The 20,828-nt window shown below is 42.4% G+C and overlaps 1 protein-coding gene across 1 annotated transcript in view; it reads left to right on the forward strand.

Moving 5' to 3' along the window:
- The window catches only part of samd11 (sterile alpha motif domain containing 11), a 71,813-nt gene that overhangs the window by 36,152 nt on the left and 14,833 nt on the right, over positions 1 to 20,828 (forward strand). The window contains 3 exon segments of the mRNA XM_077514967.1: positions 4,363 to 4,455; positions 8,527 to 8,691; positions 14,565 to 14,718. Coding sequence (XP_077371093.1) covers positions 4,363 to 4,455; positions 8,527 to 8,691; positions 14,565 to 14,718 — 412 coding nt within the window.

Genomic DNA, 20,828 nt, shown 5'->3' on the forward strand with positions numbered 1-20,828 from the left:
TTGTTCCGCTATTCCAGTGTGTACACATGTATCAGTTTAAATATTTATTAGTAGTTATTGACAGCTATAATTGTTTTTTGGTTTGTTTGTTTTTTCTCTTCAAAATAAGGATCAGGAAAACAAAAGGTTGATAATTTAATGTTAAATATAAATATTTAACCTTTAGACAGACACCAACACAGTTAAACAGAATATTTGCACATTGTGAAGTATTTCAGAAACATAAATTTAAGACATGAAATAAACCTACCGTCCAGCCAAAAGAAATATGAAGCCACCTTATGGAACAATAAATCTATCAAACACATTTTAACCACTTAATATATGCAAAAATATTTCCAAAAGTTCATTTCCCTTTTTAATCAACAATTTTTGTATTTAACAATTGTTTTTTCTTTTGTCATCACTTTCATTTTTGGTTAATGTATGACATCTTTTTTTGTTTTTTTAATCTGAGACACGATGATGACCACAGAATCACTACTGTTTATATTTTGTTTTTTGGGCTGTCGTAATTCGCGGGCACGTCTCAGTTCTCCTATCTGCTGCTCATGCTAGTTGTAGACATTGACAGGGAGCCACAAACTGAGAAATGAGATACTTGCAGTGTGCTTTTAGCTTAGCTGGTGTGTTGGCTGTGGGACATACCTGTGTCGTTTGAATCCATGCATTGGATCGTCACGGGAGTTATTCTTTTTGGCTCGCGCGCAGTACCAACGCCGGCCCGGGACATACAAGTGCACCGAGAGGACTCGATAGCCATGGGAAATACCGAGATGTACGGCACCGGCTTCTGCTAACTGTCTCCATTTGTATGTTGTCACTCGTTGCGCGCGCGCGCGCCGTGTCGCGAGCACGGAAACACGGAAGTAGCTTGAATTGTGATGCTACTGAAATGTAAACAAAACAAGTAGAGCACGGCGCAGAACTCTTGCTATTGTTATGAAAACCATAAAGCCTCACTCGCAACCGATACGGTCGTTTAGCTCCCCTTGACGAACGATGGTTTGGTCGAATCGTTTTTTTGTTCCACCCCTACTGAAAACGTAACTTGTCTGACGTCACTCCCCCTGGCGAGAGGGCGGAGACGACCTCATCCCATAATGCTTCACGGACCAGTTGAGGATGGAAATAAATTATTTTTTTTACCAATTTTATGGTCCATAATGCACACTTTTTTTTGTTGTGTTGTGTGCCTGTTGGTTAATAAAACTAGTAGTAAAAGTATCATCACTTTTGTTTTGAATGTGCAAACCATTCATGACCAGACCATGGCTGAATTCAGTGTGGTGATCAATGACTTCTGCCTCATCTTCGTAGTTAGCAGTAGTTGTTTGTGACTGTTACAACAGTGAGATAGTTTGCCTTCTTCATGAAAATGTGGAGTAACGCATTGATTCTCTGGACAGTAACTTTAATCAGACTACTTTGTAGAATAAAGTAACGCGTTAGGCTATTAGTTACTTTAGAAAGCAACTTTTTTGAGTAACGCGTTACCGGCAACACTGTTGAAAGGTTTATTGACTGCATGTAAATGAAGTCAATCATAGCAGTAACGATAAAGCTTACTGTCCTATATTGATATTCACTCATAATGGTGATGAATTTAGTAGTGCTGTTTGTTACATCCCAGATCACTACTTTAAAAAATTTAAATCACAGCTCTGATGATCAAATAATAATCACAACCCCCTATACTGCAGTGCACAACATAAGATAACAAGCACGTGATCGGGAAGCGCCCCGGGTAGCAAACTTGACTGTAAGCACCCTTAGTTAGTAAACGGCTTGCACAGACGCTAGCACAGCTCAGGGCTGGGCATTAAAAGGGAGCATCAGTCCTCTAAGAAGCCCCATTTAATTGGCTTTAAAAGCTTGCCGCCCTCAAATCTCTGGCCCTCGGGCACCCGTTCTGGAGACGGCACGTCTTTAGTGAGGTCAGCTCGAAGAGACGACTCAAGTACAGTTTGTGTTTGATCACGAGCGAGCGTCTCCGGGCGTGGGTGGAAGCATGCTCTTTGCTTTTTTTGGAAGGTAGAATGGAGGCTTGAGCTAATGGGGATTGTGGCTACTCCTGCATGCGGAGGTGTAGGTTTTTCGACGGGACAAGTGGGGGGTAAAAAGAACATTACGATTGTAAATGATTAAAAAAAAAAGAAAAAAAAAAAGGCCATTGAGAAGAACCTTCTGTGTGTGTATTTCTATCTATACTTGCTCATTAGCATGTTCCTCCAATGGTTTTTAGAGTGGTAATGCTTTTGGATCTCCTCAACATCAAATAGGGGATTAAAAATGGGAGTTGTTTTGTTATTTTATTTATTTATTTTAAGTTCCACGCACAGATGTTGTGAAAATGAGCTCCAAAGTGCCTGAAGGCACTTTGATTTAGAATACCATGCTAGTATCACATGCTTTCGCACCAACTGCTTGTCCACCCGCTATCCAATCGGGTACTTTAATACTCTACTGAGCATCAATTCATCTCTGTTGGTCACACAAAGTACTGCATTCCAAAAGTAGTGAAATTACCGAACTATCTTTTTTTTTTTTTTTTTTTTTTGCAGTGTAATAGTCTACCTCATACAATGCATTTTAACCTTGTGATGATGACCAGGTGGCAACTTTTCTCTTGACACATGATCCACTTACTGGACATGTAAAAGTCTTCCCGCTAGCGTTTTAAAATCATCCGCGATTCCAGTCAGTGTGGATGCGATTTGGGACTCTAATTACAGTAAGTCTGGATCTTGCCAAGTTAAACTTTACCATCATTGGGACTATAACCCCTAACTGACTTTTTGACCAGTCAGGAGCCCGAAGGAGATCATTTCTGTAAATAATAATGCTTGTGGCCCGATAGTGATATATTGAAAATAAAGCTAACACAAGTGGTGAGTCCCATCATAATGTACAAACTTTTCGATCTCCAGGGATACACAAAATTTTGACTGTGCAGGCAGTTTTCCAAAAGCACACTTTGATATCAAGCCAAAGCTCAAGTGTTTGTTTGGACAAGGCCCGCGCTAGTGACAGAAGTCTACAAACTCTTACAAACTATCGCTATTGTTTTTGTTGTTCATTGTTGTGCATTTGCTTTGTTAAAGTGGAGACGGAGCCGACATTCTCTTTGTAGGAAAAAACAAAATGCTCCTCCCCATCCCTAAAAATACCCTCTGAGCAGAGAAGAGAAGGCAGGAAAAGGGCGAAACAGAGGAAACGGTTGCTGCTGTGGTTTGTCTGAGTCTGAGAAAAAGCCGAGGTGCGCCAGAAAAAAAAAAAAAACAGACAGCAAGAGAGATGACAAACGTCTTTTCCGATGCTGCGACGCGGTCTGCATCTCCTCCCTCCGTGATTAGGCCCGTATTGATTTGAGGTGTGTTTGAAGGGGTGGAGGTGAGACGACGGGGCTGCAAGGGAGGGAAGGATGAGAGGGGAGGAGACGGCGAGGAGGTGGAGGCAGCAGTAGGGGGTGCTGTGATTGTACACAAGATGAGGAAAGGCAGGGAACGTGTTTGTTCATGGCAGAAACTCAGGTATGGAGGAGAGAACAAATGAGAGATATTTTTAATGAGGTATTGCTATTTGTGTTGGTCAGAAACAAATATAAGGGCATAAAGTGGGCTGCAATGAATTGAAATAGCTTCTAGCAGTCATGTCCAAAATCTTCTTCCAAAGGTTGCACACAGAAAAATCGAAAAGGATGGAATGGCAACTTTGACTGGTTGAGAGAATGAGAATGTTTTTTTGTTTTTTTTTCTTATTCTGTTTATGTCTTAAAGTATAGTTACAACAATGCAGGTAAACAATACGCACTGTGTCAATTGGACATTTTGGTATAAAAACGGAAAAAAAACGGATGGTGGTCTGTTAAACAGCGGACGGCAGGCCGCAAATGGCCCCCGGGTTGTAGTTTGGACATCACTAGCTTTGCAGCTATTCAATCATAAGTTTTTAGGACAACATCTGGAAAAAGCAGAGAGTGGAAGACGTGTGATAAGACCTCAGGACAGACTGTTGGAAAAGACGTTAGCGAGATACCGAGACAGAACCCTTGTACTGTTGTCACACACGCACGCACGCACACACACACACACACTGACTGAATGAGGCAGATCTGTCATCCAAAGCGGTTCAGGCTCCCTCTCATCTCCAACAGAAAAGGCACATCAGATGCCTGTGGCTTGCTTCAATAACCTCTAACTTTTTATGGGGTGTTGTTTAACTCTTTTAACGTGCACCTAAGCTAATTTCCCAGCAATCATCCATTCAGGTAGACAAAGAGTAGTACAGCAGTATCAAGATTTTGTATCCATTGTTTCCATCCATTGACCCATTGTTCTTTTTGTGCCTGTACATTTCCAGATGACCTTCTAGGCAAGAGGGGAAGAATCTCTCCCAACAGCAGCAGCAACTCTCCCTCGCACAGTAAGAAGTCACGCAGCGTATCCCCCAAAGGTAAGAATTGCATTTCTCAGAGTTGGGGGGACTCAAATCACATGACTTGAGTCAATTTGTTAATATTACATACATGGTGAACACGTTTTTTTTTTTTTTTTTTTTTTTTTTGCTCCCATAATTGGCAATCATCTACTGTTGTCACATGCACATTTGAAGATCATCTTAAGTTTAGCAGCAGAAGTGAGACAGGAGGGGAGGCATCAGTAAAGAGGCGTTTGTGTTGATTTAGCTGTGAGAAGTCAGCATGTTAAAATAAAATTATGCAGAAAAAATGTTTTGTTTGAACAGTTGAGAAGCACCTTTTCCACACTTTTTTTTTTTTTAAATCCCCATATCCCTCAACCGGTGCTTCCCCCTCCCCCAAGACACACATTATTAAAACCAAAAAAAAAACAAAAACATTCATAGCCATTAAAGGCATCACCTTTCTTCGTGTAAGAATTAGTTTTATAAGATTTTATTTATGTAGTTTAAAATCACATTGTATAAAATCCTTAACACAATCAGTGTCTTCACAAAAATAATTAAAAATAATTGGAGCCATTTTTTTTTCCAGAATTATTAAACTGGTAGCCCTTTGCATTAATCAGTACACAAAAAAATAGCTCATAGCTTCAAAAAAATTGGTGACCAACCTTTACCCTCGTACCGTTTATATGAATAATCAGGCCAGCATCAATTGTATTACAGTATTTCACATTGTTGTTAGATACCAAACTTTCATGGTAGACTTTTTATTTTTGCTCATAACATGATATGAGTGCATGATAAATCATGGATTGACAGGAATACCTTTGGCGATAGTGCAGCAATCCGGTCACCATCTTCTATTATTCATATTTCTCTTATGTGGCGTGAATCTGGGCGCCCGACGCAGCCAACAGGCTTTTCCCTCTAGGCTCCTGAAGAAGACTTCCTGACTGATGAATTATAAAGCAGGCAAAACCAAGGGCGCCTTACTGTACATCCAATACCATCCCTGGAAATACTGTACATCAACTTCATGCATACCGTACATGCATACACGCATAGACACAGGCTGCTTTATATAAACTTTTGATTAGTTGACATATCAATAACATGACGAGTAACTTTAATAAGTCTTGTTTGTGACTCTTTCTATTTGACTGATCAGTACCACTACCTAGCACTTACTTTTAGGACCCATCTCAGGCTCTTAGCCTCTGAAAGATGCATGTATGGGTGTGTGTGGGGGGTGGGTGCGCGCGCGTGTATTTATGTCGTGTGAATGAGAGAGAGAAGAGAGAGAGAGAGTAGAGATGAGAGAGAGATGAGAGAGAGAGAGAAGAGAGAGAGAGAGGAGAGAGAGAGAGAGATAGAGAGAGAGAGAGGAGAGAGAGAGAGTAGGAGAGAGAGAGAGAGTAGATGAGAGAGAGAGAGAGAATGCTGGTTTTAAACCAAAGGCTGCTGTATTAATGTTATTTATTACCACATGAGTGTAAATTGCAAAAAGACAAAATGGCTCCAAAGTTTTGTACGCTAAAACCACACGAGTTAATTATTCCATTTTAGATAGATTTTGCATGTGTGCATGCACACAGAAACAGGATTTTTTTTTTCAAGTTGGGTGACCAGAGGTTACTGGATTATCTCACACGGTAATCATTATCACAGCACCAAATAGCAATTGAAAGATATAAGTAAATATACACTCAAATCAACACAAAAACAAATGAGCCCCAATACATCCCCAAACATTAAAACAAAAACAAACAAAAAAAACACACACATGCATGCGTGTCTATGTTTATGAATATCAAACAATGTCCAGTAGGTGTTGAAATAAGTTATGTGTTGACAAAAAAAGAATTGAACTGGTACTCAGGCATTAAAAGTAAAGAAGCCAACAAACAGCTCTCGAGGAGGCTAAAACACTGCTAACAAACAAGGTAAACAGATGGCTAACTGGGGCTAATACACTACTAATAGATGCTAACATATGGTTAATGGAGCCATAAGTGAGTACAACACCGTTAACAAGGCTAATAAAGGATCTCATTCATGCCATTGTTTTAGTGGTTAGTCTTTCACACTTACACTGAGCACAAGTTATTACGTTCTAAATGGTTCGCAACCTTTGTGTTACTGTAACTCAAAATATGTTCTACAATTACAGTATGTCTAGCTAACTAGCAAATTGTCAGTATTCATGCTGTAGTTCCTCCGTACTTAAGGGAAACTGTGTTGAGCTTTCGTACGTCCACACCCAAAGCCCGACACTTCACTTGCCTTTGTGTACGTGTGGCGTCTCCTTCAAGTGTGGCGGCGACAGAGAATAACCATTAATGAGTAATGAATGTGGAGAAATGGACTGAGAGGAGAGCAGATGGAGGTAGTCGGTGAGATTGGATGCCGCTGTGTAAATGATGTCTGTTGTTCGTTCTGCACCAAAGTTGTCACCCCCCCTGCTGTTTACAGAGTGAGAAAACTTTGGACAAGCACAGACTAGTTGCACGCACATACATTAGAGCATTGAGTACCTTGGGTGGATTAGGGGAAGCTTGGCGGTGGAGGCAGAGATGCTCTCAAGCTCGTTTTACTCCCTCCAGCCGCTACTGCTGCTCCTTAGCGCCACTCCTGCCCGCCTGCTCAGGGCCAGGCTCGGGTTTCACTAGCAAGGAGGAAAGTAAAAATAAACCCTTTTTCATCCTCTGTCTCCCAAACCACCTCCACATACCGCTCCACTCTTACCTTAGATTATGTTACTATTGACACAAACAGGCAGGAGGGAGGTCAAATGGAGCAATGAAATGAGGGGACTTGCAACTAGAGACATGATGGACAATCTTCACCATAAATGTGTGACATGGACATCCTTAGGTTTGCCATCCTTGGCTTTTGGACATTTATATGCTCCGTTTTGAGAGATCAATGGCAGATAGTTCCTTTTCTGTCCAAGGCGCATAGATGCCTTGTTGGATGAGTTTGGTGTGGAAGAACTTAAGACCATCAGGATGAAAAACAGAAAATGTGAGCCACGAGAGCTCAGACTTTATAAATACTCTTGAATGGAGTCATGTGAACACTAGATGTCCTATAATATACTAATTTTGTTTCTCTTAGCTGTTGCCATGTTTTCTGGCCGAGCTTGAGCAAGTGTCAGGCAAGTGCCTGTTAGGTGTGAAACTGTAATAAAACCAAAACAAAACACAAGCAAATGAAATCATGTATTTATCGGAACAGCTTTAACCACCATGACCTCCAATCTATCAGCTCTGGCACGTTAATGAAGGAACTATGTGGAAACGAGTCTTCTGGGAGACACCAACAAATTTCTCTGACAAACGAAAACCCTCACACAAAGAAAGTGTAATATTTACTTGAAAAAAAAAAAACGAGTAAAATTTTTTTGTTCACTCAGAAATTCAAAATACATTTTACAAGGAATGTTTTCAGAACATTTTACCAGTTTATTAAAAAAAAAAAAAAAAAAAAAAAGGTGCTCAAGCGTTGAACAAACTCATGGCCTTCAGCTTGTGAGACAGCCACTCTACCACCTGATCCATGCCACTCTTGCTGTTTGCCACTTATACTGCATTGCTGGTGTGCAAAATGAGACCAAAAACAGGTCTTTTGGAGTTACAAGGTTTCCACCTGACACCATCAATATACTAACACCCAGAAGGAGCGGCATGGCTCAGGTGATAGAGTGGCGATCTCCCAAGCTGAAGGTTGTGGTTTTTGTTCCTCAGCCCTTGAGTCGCTTTTTTATTTTATTTTATTTTTTTTAATAAACTGGTAAGATGTACTCAAAATGCTCCTTGTAAAATTAACTTACAATTTCTGAGTGAATAAGCTTTACTAGTTTTTTTCAAGTACATATTACTTTTATTTTATTTTTTTACAGTGAACGACTTCAAGACTTGTTTTTAGTTTGAATGCGAGTAAATATAGTACTTGGGTCTTTTACTGAAGTATATACTGTCCAGGTCCATTATTTGTTCTTCGCCAGTTAATGACCTTTGCATTTTGAGACAGCACTGAGCAAGAAGAGCAATTTGATGTTGGTCCTAATTGATCACATTGGTCCTCTGCACCCATCCCCAGAGACTGCACAGAGCCCAGAGGGGGAGGCAGGTGGCAGCCACAGCCACATCAGCCCCGAGGAGCACTACAGGCGCATGATGTCAGCGCTCAGCGAGCACGGATCCTACGAGGAGCAGCAGCAGCGCCTCTACCAGCTGGCCAGCAGCATGGGACTGCCCGGGCATGGTCAGTCAGCTGCCTTTATTTCTATATTGCATGTTGGGACGGGGGGTAAAATACACAAAGCGCACAAACCAAAATTACCCAACATAGCTGCCATTGAAAGGCCCACCTGACGTTTCTAATTGTGGCATTGGCCACCCTGTGTGAAGGTGGGACTCACATTGATTTCTGACCACACTGGCGTTTCATCATTAACAACACCCGCAAGCGGCATGCACCAACGCCGCCATTGATCCAGGACCACTTATTGGCTGGTTGGCAAGCCCCTAAATCTCTCAATACTTTTGTAAACCTCCAGTTTGTCCCATCTTTTTTTCCTAGAGAGATAACATCTACCGAATTAAGCTTAATGGAGCTACAATTGGAGAAAAAAGACAAATTAAAGTGGTTTACATTTCTGTTCAACCTGACGTCCATTTTTGTAAAAATGTACCATTAAGTCCTTCCTGTTCTTTTTAAGCTTCTGTGTAGTGACATAAATCCAGTCAATGCCCTGCTCAAATTGAAGTTTGAGCTACTTTTATTTTTATTTGATTAGCAATGATGTTGAATTGCTGGCTGCAAATCTAAGTGGCGAAGCCTATAAAGGTTTAATTACCTCTTCCTTGGTGTCTTATGGGAGGGAGAATTCAAAGCACTGTGAAGTCTGATCACTGTCGTACTTTCTCCAGCATTGTTGCTGGTATGAGGCAGATGATACAACACTCCCTTGTCACTTTGTTGTTATCCACATCAGTTTGTCTTTTCATTTCCGCTCCACTTTCACATGCTATGTTGCACACAAGTGGCATTTTTTCCACAGCCTATTTGGGTCCCACCCAACAAGTGGTTGTTCTAGTCACAAAAACATTTAAAAACCCAAGTTTTAGCCACTGTAAGATGTCTTCCTTTACTGTAAAAATATTTAATGAAGCAAGCTACTTACCTGGCTTCTCAATTCTCCAACCAAAAGTCAGATTTTTTTTTTCTCTCAGACGTGGGACAAGGTTATTTTAGTTTACTAAAACGAAAAAACTAAAATTCAAAACAATTTTGTCAATGAAATAAAATAAAAACGAAAATGCTTTTTAAAAAAACAAAAACAGAAACTACATTTTATGTTTGCAAAACTAAATAAAATAATAATTATAGGAAAATGTCCTTCGTTTTAGTCTTTGATAATTGATGATTTTAAATGTGATTGTAAGTTAGATTAATTTTGATTTTAACAGAAGTGATGTCATCTAGCAGCAGCCAATAGAAAAGCAGCTTCAGATGACGTTGCTCATATGGTGTTTTTTTTTTTAAATATTGCGCACAAGTAATACACATTTCTTTTAAAAACTAAAGCTAATACTGAAACAAACTAAAACTAAACTAAAACTAAGCATTTATTAAAAAACTAACAAAAACTAACTGAACCACCCTGGAAACTAATTCAAACTAACTAAATAAAAAAAAAAAAAAACTCAAAACAAAATCAAATTAACATAAATGAAAATTCCAAAGCTATAATAACCCTGGGGACAAAGCAGTATGGAGGACCAAAAATGCCAAAATAAAAAATAAATCAATAAATAATAGTGAAAATAAAAACAGATATAAAAATATAATTCAAAAGGTAAATACAATAAAAAAAATATAAATGAAAATAAAAACAGCAAAGTGGTGACTGTTTTTTTATCACGAGGCAAGCATGATTGTGTTCAAGTGAGAGCCCCTTGACATTGACCCGATCTCCAGACGGGGCCCCCAGTGAAGCACCTTCCGTCCCAGCCATCGTCTCTTCTATACATCCATCTCAAATCCTGCATCCCCCCTTTCGCCTCCCCCCTTTAGCCTTGGTCCCCACAGAGCATCCTTTTATGCGTTTGAAGTGTTGGCCGCAGAAAATGAAAGTGTGCGTGAAACAGAGGGGTGAGATGGACGTCTGTTCATGTGTGTGGATTTGCAGGTGTTGTTGTGAGATTCAGGTTCTCTCTGGGTAGTTTTTTGGGAGGGGGGAGGCGGGGGTTCGGCTTGTTGAAATAGCCAACAGGGCTTTCGCCGCTCCGTCAGTTGATGAAAGCAGCTTGTGAGGAGCGAAAAGGAAAAAAAAGTGTTGGCGGTAGAGATCCAGTGTAAAGATGGAAGGACTAGTCATTGTTGTGTCTGAGTGTACTGAGATTTAAAACAATATGCCTCATCTTTTTATCATCACGCCAGACAAATTGACCACTCCAGCTCCAAGTGCAATCAGTCAAAATTACGAAGCGTGACAAACTCTGCATATTTACTTCTGTCTAAGCTTGCCGCAGAGAAAAGATTCGCGATTTGCTGCTGTCTTGTGTGCTGAGCGGATGGATGTCGGCTTTTCAGTACCTGCCAGTCCACCAAACCCATCACAAGGCCGGCCAAGCTGCATCAGCGCGTCACTCGTCTGCATTCTCACGAGCTGAACTGAAAGGATTTCGGCTCAACTCCAGGAACAACGGCGAGGAGAAAAATAGGATGGCACAAAAGAAGGATAAGCGATATGGACCCAGTGGAGCGAAGTGGGACCTCCCAAAATAACTCATGCAGAGGAAGAAATGTTGATCATTTTCAGCATTTGTGGTGTTTCCTTTTTATTGGAGGGAAAATTGTAGCTGACCACAATCTGAGTTGCGTGACGCTGATTGAACTTCGATTCGGTCAACTTTCATAAGGCAAATGTGCTAACTTCTCATTCACAGTACTGCCCCTCAGCATAACATAACACCCATAAAACATTCCAACTTGTGTAACTTTCTTGCTATGTCATTTTTTATGCCCATTTCGTTTGGCCATGGTGCTATAGAATATGACAGCAAACCAAGTACCAGCTAGCTAGCATGAGAAGCTAGCATATCACATAACAAACTACATCTTCACAACATATTTTGTTCACAATAAGGGCTGTGGACCAAAACAGGAAGTAAAAACCTTCCAAAATAATACTAGTAAGAGCACTAATCATGGTTAGTTAGAAAAAAAAACAAAAAACTGTAATTTTGCAAATGGGAACCCGTCAATCATATTTGACTATCATGACCCTGAAATGTTGGACAAAAGTGCTTGAAAATATTCTCCGGCCTTATGTCATTCTAACTTCCAGGGGGAGATTTTTCTCAATAGTGATGCAATACTTAATCACGATAATATCCTTTGCGCTGAGCTGCTCATCCAAAATAGCCATTGTGGTTACCACAGGAAACTCACAGAGGTCACCGTGTCACCCCTGCATCGTGCACAACAGACTGTGTGCCCGCGCTCTGGGGCTCCGGTTCCCTCTGATCCCTCTCTTATCTCCCCACCACCACCTCCACACACACACACACACACACACACACACACACACACACACACACACACACACACACACACACACACACACACGCGCGCGCGCGCACCCCCACACATACACAACCTTGTCTGCCGCCAGCCGAGTCCCCTGTGGCCTGGCGCAGCAAACAGATCGATACACCGGAGCTAGGCCGCATTAATATCTGTCGCTTCACCCCCACCCCACCCCCAACCCCGGCGCCCGCTCAGCACCCCTCCACACACACACACACACACACACACACACCCACACACCCCCACACACACACACACAAAAGGCGGCACCTAAATCACCTAGAAACACACAAACACACATAACACCCATACAGGCGGCGGAAATGGCCCGCTGGCACCTGAGGGATCTGTCTAATTAAAAATGAGCGGGGGTAGATAGATTGAGGAGCAGAGAGAGAGAGAGAGAGAGAGAGAGAGAGAGAGAGAGAGAGAGAGAGAGAGAGAGAGAGAGCAGGATGGATTTTTCTCTCATTAGAAGCCTTGTCTCCTGGTGCGGCCTGGCCTAGCCAATAATGATGAGGTCTCGTCTGGGAGAGAAGCGGGGAAGCTGGGGCGGGAAAGGCGAGGAAGGAGATGGAACGGAGCGAGCGGCAGAGGTCAGGGTTCGGCGCGAGGCAGTTGTGGTTGTGGAGGTGAGATGGAGAGCCACATGCGGGCTTTCATCTCCGGTGAATAAGATCACCTCTATCCATCCATCCGCAACTCATCACCAGTCACTTACACTGTGATTGTCAATAGGGAATTGAATGGGAATCTGGCCAACAACAGCCACACAGAAGTAAGCTATGTGAATCACTACACTGACAGGGTCTTAAAAAATAAATAAATCACGTGTTCATAAAACACAATAATTGTTGCAGAGCTAATTGTGTTAGCATTGTTTGCCTGTTTGCTGGTGAAGCGCATTGTGCAGAAACAACAAAACTGATCTTCAGACAACTTTCTTGTGGATTCGGGAACATGCCAAAGGAATAAATCATTAAGGTTTTTGGCATGGACCCAGATATAGATACAAATACAGAAATTAATTCAGACTTAACATTGAAACATCATTTTTTAATTCAAATTTCTCAGTGAATAATGTATGACTTTTAATGGTGTGTCTCAGATTGTTTACAAGTTGGTGCTGATGCAAATCTGGAGTGTTTGGCCTTCTTGGAAATGTGCACTGCTATGTGCAACTGTACTGCTACCTCTATTGCCCCTTTCCGAATGGCCCCTATCCCCCAAACACCTTGTAAAAAGTAAAATCATATTCTGTTTGTAGCCAATACAGGTAAGTTTAATAATGCTAACATGTTAATCAAAATAAATAACTATAGCCAGAAATTAAATTAGACACATATAACTATGTTGATTTTGGATTTTCTGACAAAGACAGACTGGCACTAGTTAGAAGTGAAGTGATTTTTGCCTATTTTTCTTGTTTGATTTGTATGTGCAGTATATAGTGTATTTATGTCATTTATAATGCATATACTTTATCTCCTATTTGTGAATTTGTGAAATAGTTCAGCTCTTGAGACAAAACAAAGTCAATTATTTATATTAAAACCAACCTCAATTACGAGGGCCACATATGCACATGAGCACTGGAAATTGAATATTTCGCTTTTGAATTGAATATTGTGCTTTTGTGCACTAAATGATTGGGCAGGCCAGCATCAATTCAATGTCAAGTCAGTCGCCACACCGATTGCTTCTAAGGGATGACTTCAAAATAAAAGCTAGCTAAGTCATCAATATCCATGTACAATATTACTCGTTTCGCTTTTATTTTGAAGTTGCATAGAAGCATATTGACAACCATTGTGGCAGCTGACTAGCTAATGCTACATTTACCTTGAGTTGGCGAACGTGCCCGTATCCCACTGAGGGGTGAACGTTTACGAGGCTAACGAATGTTGATTTTACGTCAGAGTCTGTTCAAGGTCTTGATGTGTCCTAAACGTTCTCAAAACAGTTTTAATGGTTTTCTAAACAGTCTTAATGTTTTTTTGTTTGTTTGTTTTTTGTTTTGTTTTTTTGTCACAAGGAAATTTTCAACATGTTCAAACATGTTCATCCATGAAGTTGGTGCGTCGAGAAAAAAAAGAAAAAAAGAGCACCAAACAACAACCTCCAAGTGTGCACCACTAGCGTTTGAGAATTCCTGGCCAAAAATATGTTTCAAAATGTTCAATATAGCCTCAAACAGTATACTTCCATGCACATGCGTAATCTTGTAGGTAAAAGATGGATATTAGTGTCACATGAGCAAAGTCGAGTTGACAAAATTTGAATGCGTGGCCTTCATGTGTGTCATCTCGCACATGCCTCACAAACAAAGCAATGCGCAGCCCTCTCAACATGCGTGCTAAATAGATGTTTACGAGGATTTTCTGCCTGTCTGCATGGAAATTAGCCACTGGATGCTAAATTTATATCTTCCCTTCTCTCTTCCCCTCTTTTCTTGCCTTTGCCTCAACTATCAATCTCCCCATCATCCTTCTTTCTCCTCGTTCCGCTTGCCGTGTTTTCCATCTTTGTTCTTTACTCAGACGTGCTGCGCGCTCAGCAGGAAGCGTTGGCTGCGGCGGTGAGGAATCCGGCGGCCTTAGAAGCTCACCTGCCCACGGGAGGCAGCTCGTCGTCATCCAGCCAGAGACGCAAGCAGGGCCTACCGCAGCACCGGGATGCGCATTACACAGACAGGTGAGGAAGGGCCCCCAGTTAGTTTTCATTAATTAATTAACATCCTCCACGCAAGTGGCCATTACAGTTGATGTGCGGAAACTGCAGATACAATTTTGAAAAGCATCTAAGTCAGTTACCAACTTGCCACCTTCCTCAGTAAGATTTGATCAACTTGATGTGCGTATATGCGTGCATGTCCAAATAACCTCTCGCCTACCGCTGTGGAGACGCACGGCTGCGTACCCGGCTCGTCCTCCCTCCCTCTCTACCCCCATCGCTGGCCCCTGTGCCTCCCAAACAAAGCCGGGGGCAGCGGGAGTGGGCGGATAATTGCTTGTCGATTATTTATGTGGCGCGGGGAGAGGCGGGGGATCGATAATGGGTCGGCGGTGCAGCAGCGGGAGGGAGGGAGGGAGGGAGGTCGGAAGAGAAGGGGGGATGTTTGTGTGAGAGGGGGGTAGTGAGGGGAAGGGGTGAGGATATAAGCAGGAAGCGGAGCGGCCTCCTGGTGCGGTGTTGGGGGGTGTGCATCATGTGTGTGTGCGCTCCATTTTCAAGCAGCATGTACGCCATATATGCGGATTGAATTTGGCTATGTTTGTGTGAATATAATTTGTGTGTGCTGCAGTGCAAATGTGGCCAGCGAGCCGTGGCGATGCGCCGCCAGTGTAGACAGAGCGGCGTAATTAGCCGCAAAGGGCCAGGAATGGTTAAATAGGCCTCACCCCGCACCCCAAAAATCTCCCACCTGCCTCCTCTTTAACCTCTTCACGAGCTGCACTCTTTTTGGAGGGAGGAGAACGTAGGGGGGGTTAATAGAGAAAATGTGCTCAAGGGCACTTAGCATTAATTGTACCTTTATTAAAATGAGAGAATGAAAGAAGAAAGGGGAACATAAAGTGTATCAATAAGTGTACAATGCCACCACTTTATTTACTCAAGAAAAGAAGTACACCTGTCCTCAAATACTGGATCCAATTTGAACATTAGGCCACTTAAAAAATGACTATAGAACCCACAATTATGATTATTTAATAATTGAACAGGGCGGCACTGGTTAGCACGTCCGCCTCCCAGTTCTGAGGACTCGGGTTTGAGTCCGCACTCCGGCCTTCTTGGGTGGAGTTTGCATGTTCTCCCCGTGCCTGCGTGGGTCTTCTCCGGGTACTCCGGTCTCCTCCCACATTCCAACGACATGCATGGCAGGTTAATTGGGCGCTCCGAATTGTCCCTCTGTGTGCCTGTGCGTGTGGATGGTTGTCCGTCTCTGACAGCTGAGATAGGCTCCAGCACCCCCTGCGACCCTTGTGAGGAATAAGCAGTCAAGACAATGGATGGATGGATAGTAATTGAACAAGACAATTACAAGATACAATAGGGAATCTTCGGTCCGCTGGAAATTGAGCGACACGGCGGAAAAACTACGAAAATGCAGTCAGCAACCCTTGACGCACATCTATTGGCACTTTTTGGTTGAGATATACAATACCACATACAATTTATTGGACTGTATTTCTTTTCCCCGAACCACGAAAACATGGCGCGATTGTCATAGAAAACATGGATTGCCACAAAGACAAAGAACAGGTGACAACAAAGGAAAGTGTGGACATTTTGAAATGCTTTTGGCAATGTTAACAATGCCAAAAGCCTCTCACAATATCCAGATTAGATAGATACTAAATAATAACATTGAAAATAGCCTTTGTCCTTGACAATGGCCTTGAAAAAGAAAATTGAGCTTGTAAATGGATTCGTCACATCAAAGACCAGGGAAACAGTGGTGCTGCACCAGGATCTACTGCCAGCAAGTGCTGAGATTTGAAATTCTAATCTTCATTGGTGGCCATTTTTAATATTGTGTATATCGGCCACAAGGGGACAACCCCAACTTGTATGCGGAGTTATAAAAAAAAAAAAAACACCTTGTGCCCATGCCTACTACCTTACGAAATTGAAAAAAAAATTATGTATTACCTCTCTGCTAGTCATCATAGAGTCATGATATAAATAAATATGTTTTTATTAGGGGTGTCAAAATTAGTGTGCTAATTTTGAGTTAATTTAAAGTTCCATTAATGCCACAATTTTTTTTTTTAACGCACGATTAACAACCGCCCTTTACTTGGAAAGCCTGTACTGGGGAAATTCCAGTCGCAACGCAGCACGTCAAAATTTAGCAGTAATAAATTTAATAATAATGCATATATTTGTGGAGACTTAATCTTACGTTACTTCATGTTAAAGATTAGATAGCTGTTAATATGAAAAGAAAAATGCACTGAGCTGTCACCTAGCTGTCTTACAAATGCAATTATGCCATCTAGTAGCAGAAAAATGACCTCAACACAAATTAATATAACACTCTTTTTTTACAGTACAGAACGGCTTTATAATTTTAACTAAATTTTATTAATTATTATGAAATTACTGTATTACTTGTAATTACTAAAATTACATGTAATTACTAAAAGATGCAGCCATATTTCTATTAGTTTAACATTTTTTCCACTTTTATGTTAACAAGAGTATGAAAACTTAGAAAAATATTTTTATTGTACATTTTATTACACATTTAGAACAGATATAAAATTTGCAAGTAATCGTGAGTTAACTGTTGAAGTCATGCGATTAATTACGATTACAAAAATTTAATCGCCTGACACTCCTAGTTTATATAGACATTATATGAATCTCAGCAAGACTAGTGGCTGATGGTTAGCCATTGATGAATGCTACATGAAGATCACACATCACGTGAGAGTTTATTGAGCGTGGTTTTGCATCCATGCAGCAAATACAAATGTACTCACATCTCACCCAAACGTGATCCTTATTAGGGATGTAACGATAAGGGCAATATCGTGATATCGTGATATTAAAACTTCCACAATATCGTCGTTGTCATGTTCACAGTATTGAAAACGAACACATCTGTTATAAAAGTCAGATTGATTTCCAATTGTGCAGTTGTAGCACCCTCTAGTGGCTAGTTTATTAGTGCAATTTAATTTTCATTAGGGATGTTTTGGCCTTTTATGTTTAAAATCTATTCTAATTGTCAGATGAAGGGGAACCTAATTTGCTTGTGAAGCGATCAATGTGTGCTTGCATTAGCAAGTAAGTGCCTCAATATTGTTATTAAAGACTGTCGGTGGTTTATATGCATTGCTGTTATGTACAAAAACACAATATTGTGCTTTTTTTTTTTTAGTATGAGCTCTTTTCTTTTTTTACAATATTGTGATCTCATTCAATATTGCCACCCCCCCCCCACAATATTGTGATAATTATCGTATCGTAACCTTCATATCGTGATATCGTATTGTGATGTTTGAATATCGTTACATCCCTAATCCTTATACCTCAAAACTTCGAGCTTTAGTATTTGTAAAAATTAAATTTCAGATAAAGGCTTTTTTTGGGGGGGAGGGGGGGGGGGGGGGGGGGGGGGTTCTGCAGTTAATGAAATAAAAATCTCTGGCTTTGACTTCCAATCATTAGGATGAATCAAAACTTACTCTTATAATCTCCGATAGTAGAATTAAAGAAAATCTTTGAAGCCAAGCCTAATGGAAGATGGGTGTTACATTCACATACTTTTCTCCGTAGCGTACACGTGAGACGTATAAAGGGCCGGACTGTGCTCAACCAGCACAAAGAAAGAACAGGAACCAAATTCTAGAGCGACCCCAAAAGTGGAATGAGCGCAACGTGAAGAGAGGGAATTCAAATAGAGATAATTGGTGGAATGAAAAGCCATGGCGAAGGAAGCGAGTGGAGGCGGCAAACTCCCTCCCTAACTCTCTCTATGGCTCACCTTTCCTTCGACCCCTCATCATTGATTATCTTGGGCCCATTAGGGCCCATTGTTAAAAACAAATCATTAGGGCCGCTCAATGGGCTTAGAGCCTGGCGCTCCATTCGTCTGGCCTTAAATGGCGCTAAGCTCACCGAGCATCTGCCAGGCAAATAGGGAGGGATGGAGAAAAATAAAGAGAGGAAGGAAGTAGAAAACACGGGGGCTTAAAATGGGGATGAAGAGAGGGAAGCAAGAGCAAAAAAGCGAAAAAGCGCACAAGGCGAAAGGACGACGTGACGGGGAGAGAGAGAGAGATGAAGCAAGATAGGGAGTGAGGCGATGGAGAGAATGTGAGATAAGGGAAGGGAGGGAGGGCGGACGAGCGAGGAGGGAGCCTCATCCATTTTAATGAGCTTCCTGTGTAAATGTGTTCCTGCGGAGAAGGAGCCGAAGGCGGCCGCGCGGCGCTCCTAATCCCCCCACGCTCCCGTCATTAAGGGCAGTCCTGTCACACACACACGCACACGCGCACGCACACCCCCACACATTCTCACAAAATACACGTACGCACACACCTCGCCTGGGCTGCTTCAGGACAGGAACGCTGTCGCCACTCTGACAGGTCGTCACACACGAGTGAATTTCCCAGAAGCCCTTGGCCTCACTGGCGGCACAGTGAGACGCACACACACACACACACACACACACACACACACACACACACACACACACACACACACACACACACACCAACGCACACACAGGCCAACCACGACGCTTTGCGTTCTTATGAGTCCACCTTGCAATTGCGCAATACGAATGCATAGCAAGACCCAAACGCACCACTCGCCCGTCCAAATTGCGTTCTAAAAAAACAGGGAGAGAAAGAATGAGAGATGGAGGAAGGGAGTGGAGGGGAGTGTCAGACGCACGCCTTTCCCGCCTTCGCTCCCTCGCGCTCCGTGATTAGGCCTAATTATGGTGGCGCAGACGCCTGGCAGCCCCAGTCATGCAGCTTTAATTGACCGTTATTCATCTGTGGCCTAACGCTAGGCAACGGTGGGCGGCGCAAAGAGACGGAAGAAAGAAAAGGGAACATCTGAGAGGCGGCGGTTGAGGCAGTTTGGCGTGCGGGGGAGCCGAGCGTGGGTGGGGGTTGATGGCGTTTTTTTTTTTTCTTTGCGTGAGCCGCGCCGTGGCTGCGCGTCGCGAGGCTAATTGCTTGCCCTGAGGGATTAAACCAGGTGATTACACACTGGGCGGTGTAATTACATAAGAAGCGGCTAGTGGGGCCCCCAGCTCGCGGCCCCGGGGTCACGCGCCACAGCCCTCACCCAAGATTAATTGGAGCTGCCACAGGAGTGCAAGGCGCCGCCGGAGAGAGCGGTTATACGATTAGCATTAACATTTCAGCGGCAAAGGCGATCGATGAATGCTTTTCAACCCCTCCCCTACGCACACACGTGCACGCGCACACACACACGCAGACCAATAGCTCACAACTCTCACATCCCCTTGTCCCTGCATGCGAGCGTTCCCTCCAAGCTGTTCCGCTCCCTCGCCGCTAAGCCAAGCGAGAGACAAGCAGGCGCTAGCTAATTTGAACACGGTTACAAAACAATATTTGCGGTTGCACGCGTCCCGTCGCTGGTTTCCACTTTGTTTTCTTCAGCTCCATTCCCATGTGTGCCTGTGTGTGGCGACGGGCTCTCGCGCGGCTCAGTGGCGTGCGGGCAGAAAAGGCAGCAGAGACCAAGGTTACTAGCTATAGACAAGAGTTTGAAAGTAGCTGCCAAGATTAGCCAACTAGTTGACGGCTAATTTAATAGTCCATGTCATCATTATTATTATTTCAGTTTTGTTTTTTTTTCTCTCAAAACTGCCTCGTCTGCTGCTGTTTCTGCTAGCCGATGCCTGCCTGTGACGCACATGCGCAGTCGTAACAATCTGGGTCATCCGTGATGTAAACAGACATACTGAGTCATGTGTGTGCGTCATGGCTAGGGTGACCAGTTTTTCACAATTGAAAACCGGACACTACAATTTCGCTGAAAATCAAATATACGATAAATTCTCACCAGGAACTATGTATACCAAATACAGTAGTGTTATTACTTTAGCAAATGCTAAATGCTGTCTTGGTTGACAGTTCAACGGTGCTACACAAGGCAATGCACTCGTTGGGTCTGAGCTGTGACTGCAGCATTAGGCTGGTATTTGCCATGATTCTTAGTGACAAAAGCAGGAAGTAGTTCTAGTTCCAATATGACAAAAACACAGCAGGTAGCGATTACATGTGAATGAGAACTAAAAACATGAATGTGAA

This window comes from Festucalex cinctus, chromosome 2 (genome assembly GCF_051991245.1).
Source record: "Festucalex cinctus isolate MCC-2025b chromosome 2, RoL_Fcin_1.0, whole genome shotgun sequence".
Taxonomy (NCBI): Eukaryota; Metazoa; Chordata; class Actinopteri; order Syngnathiformes; family Syngnathidae; genus Festucalex; species Festucalex cinctus.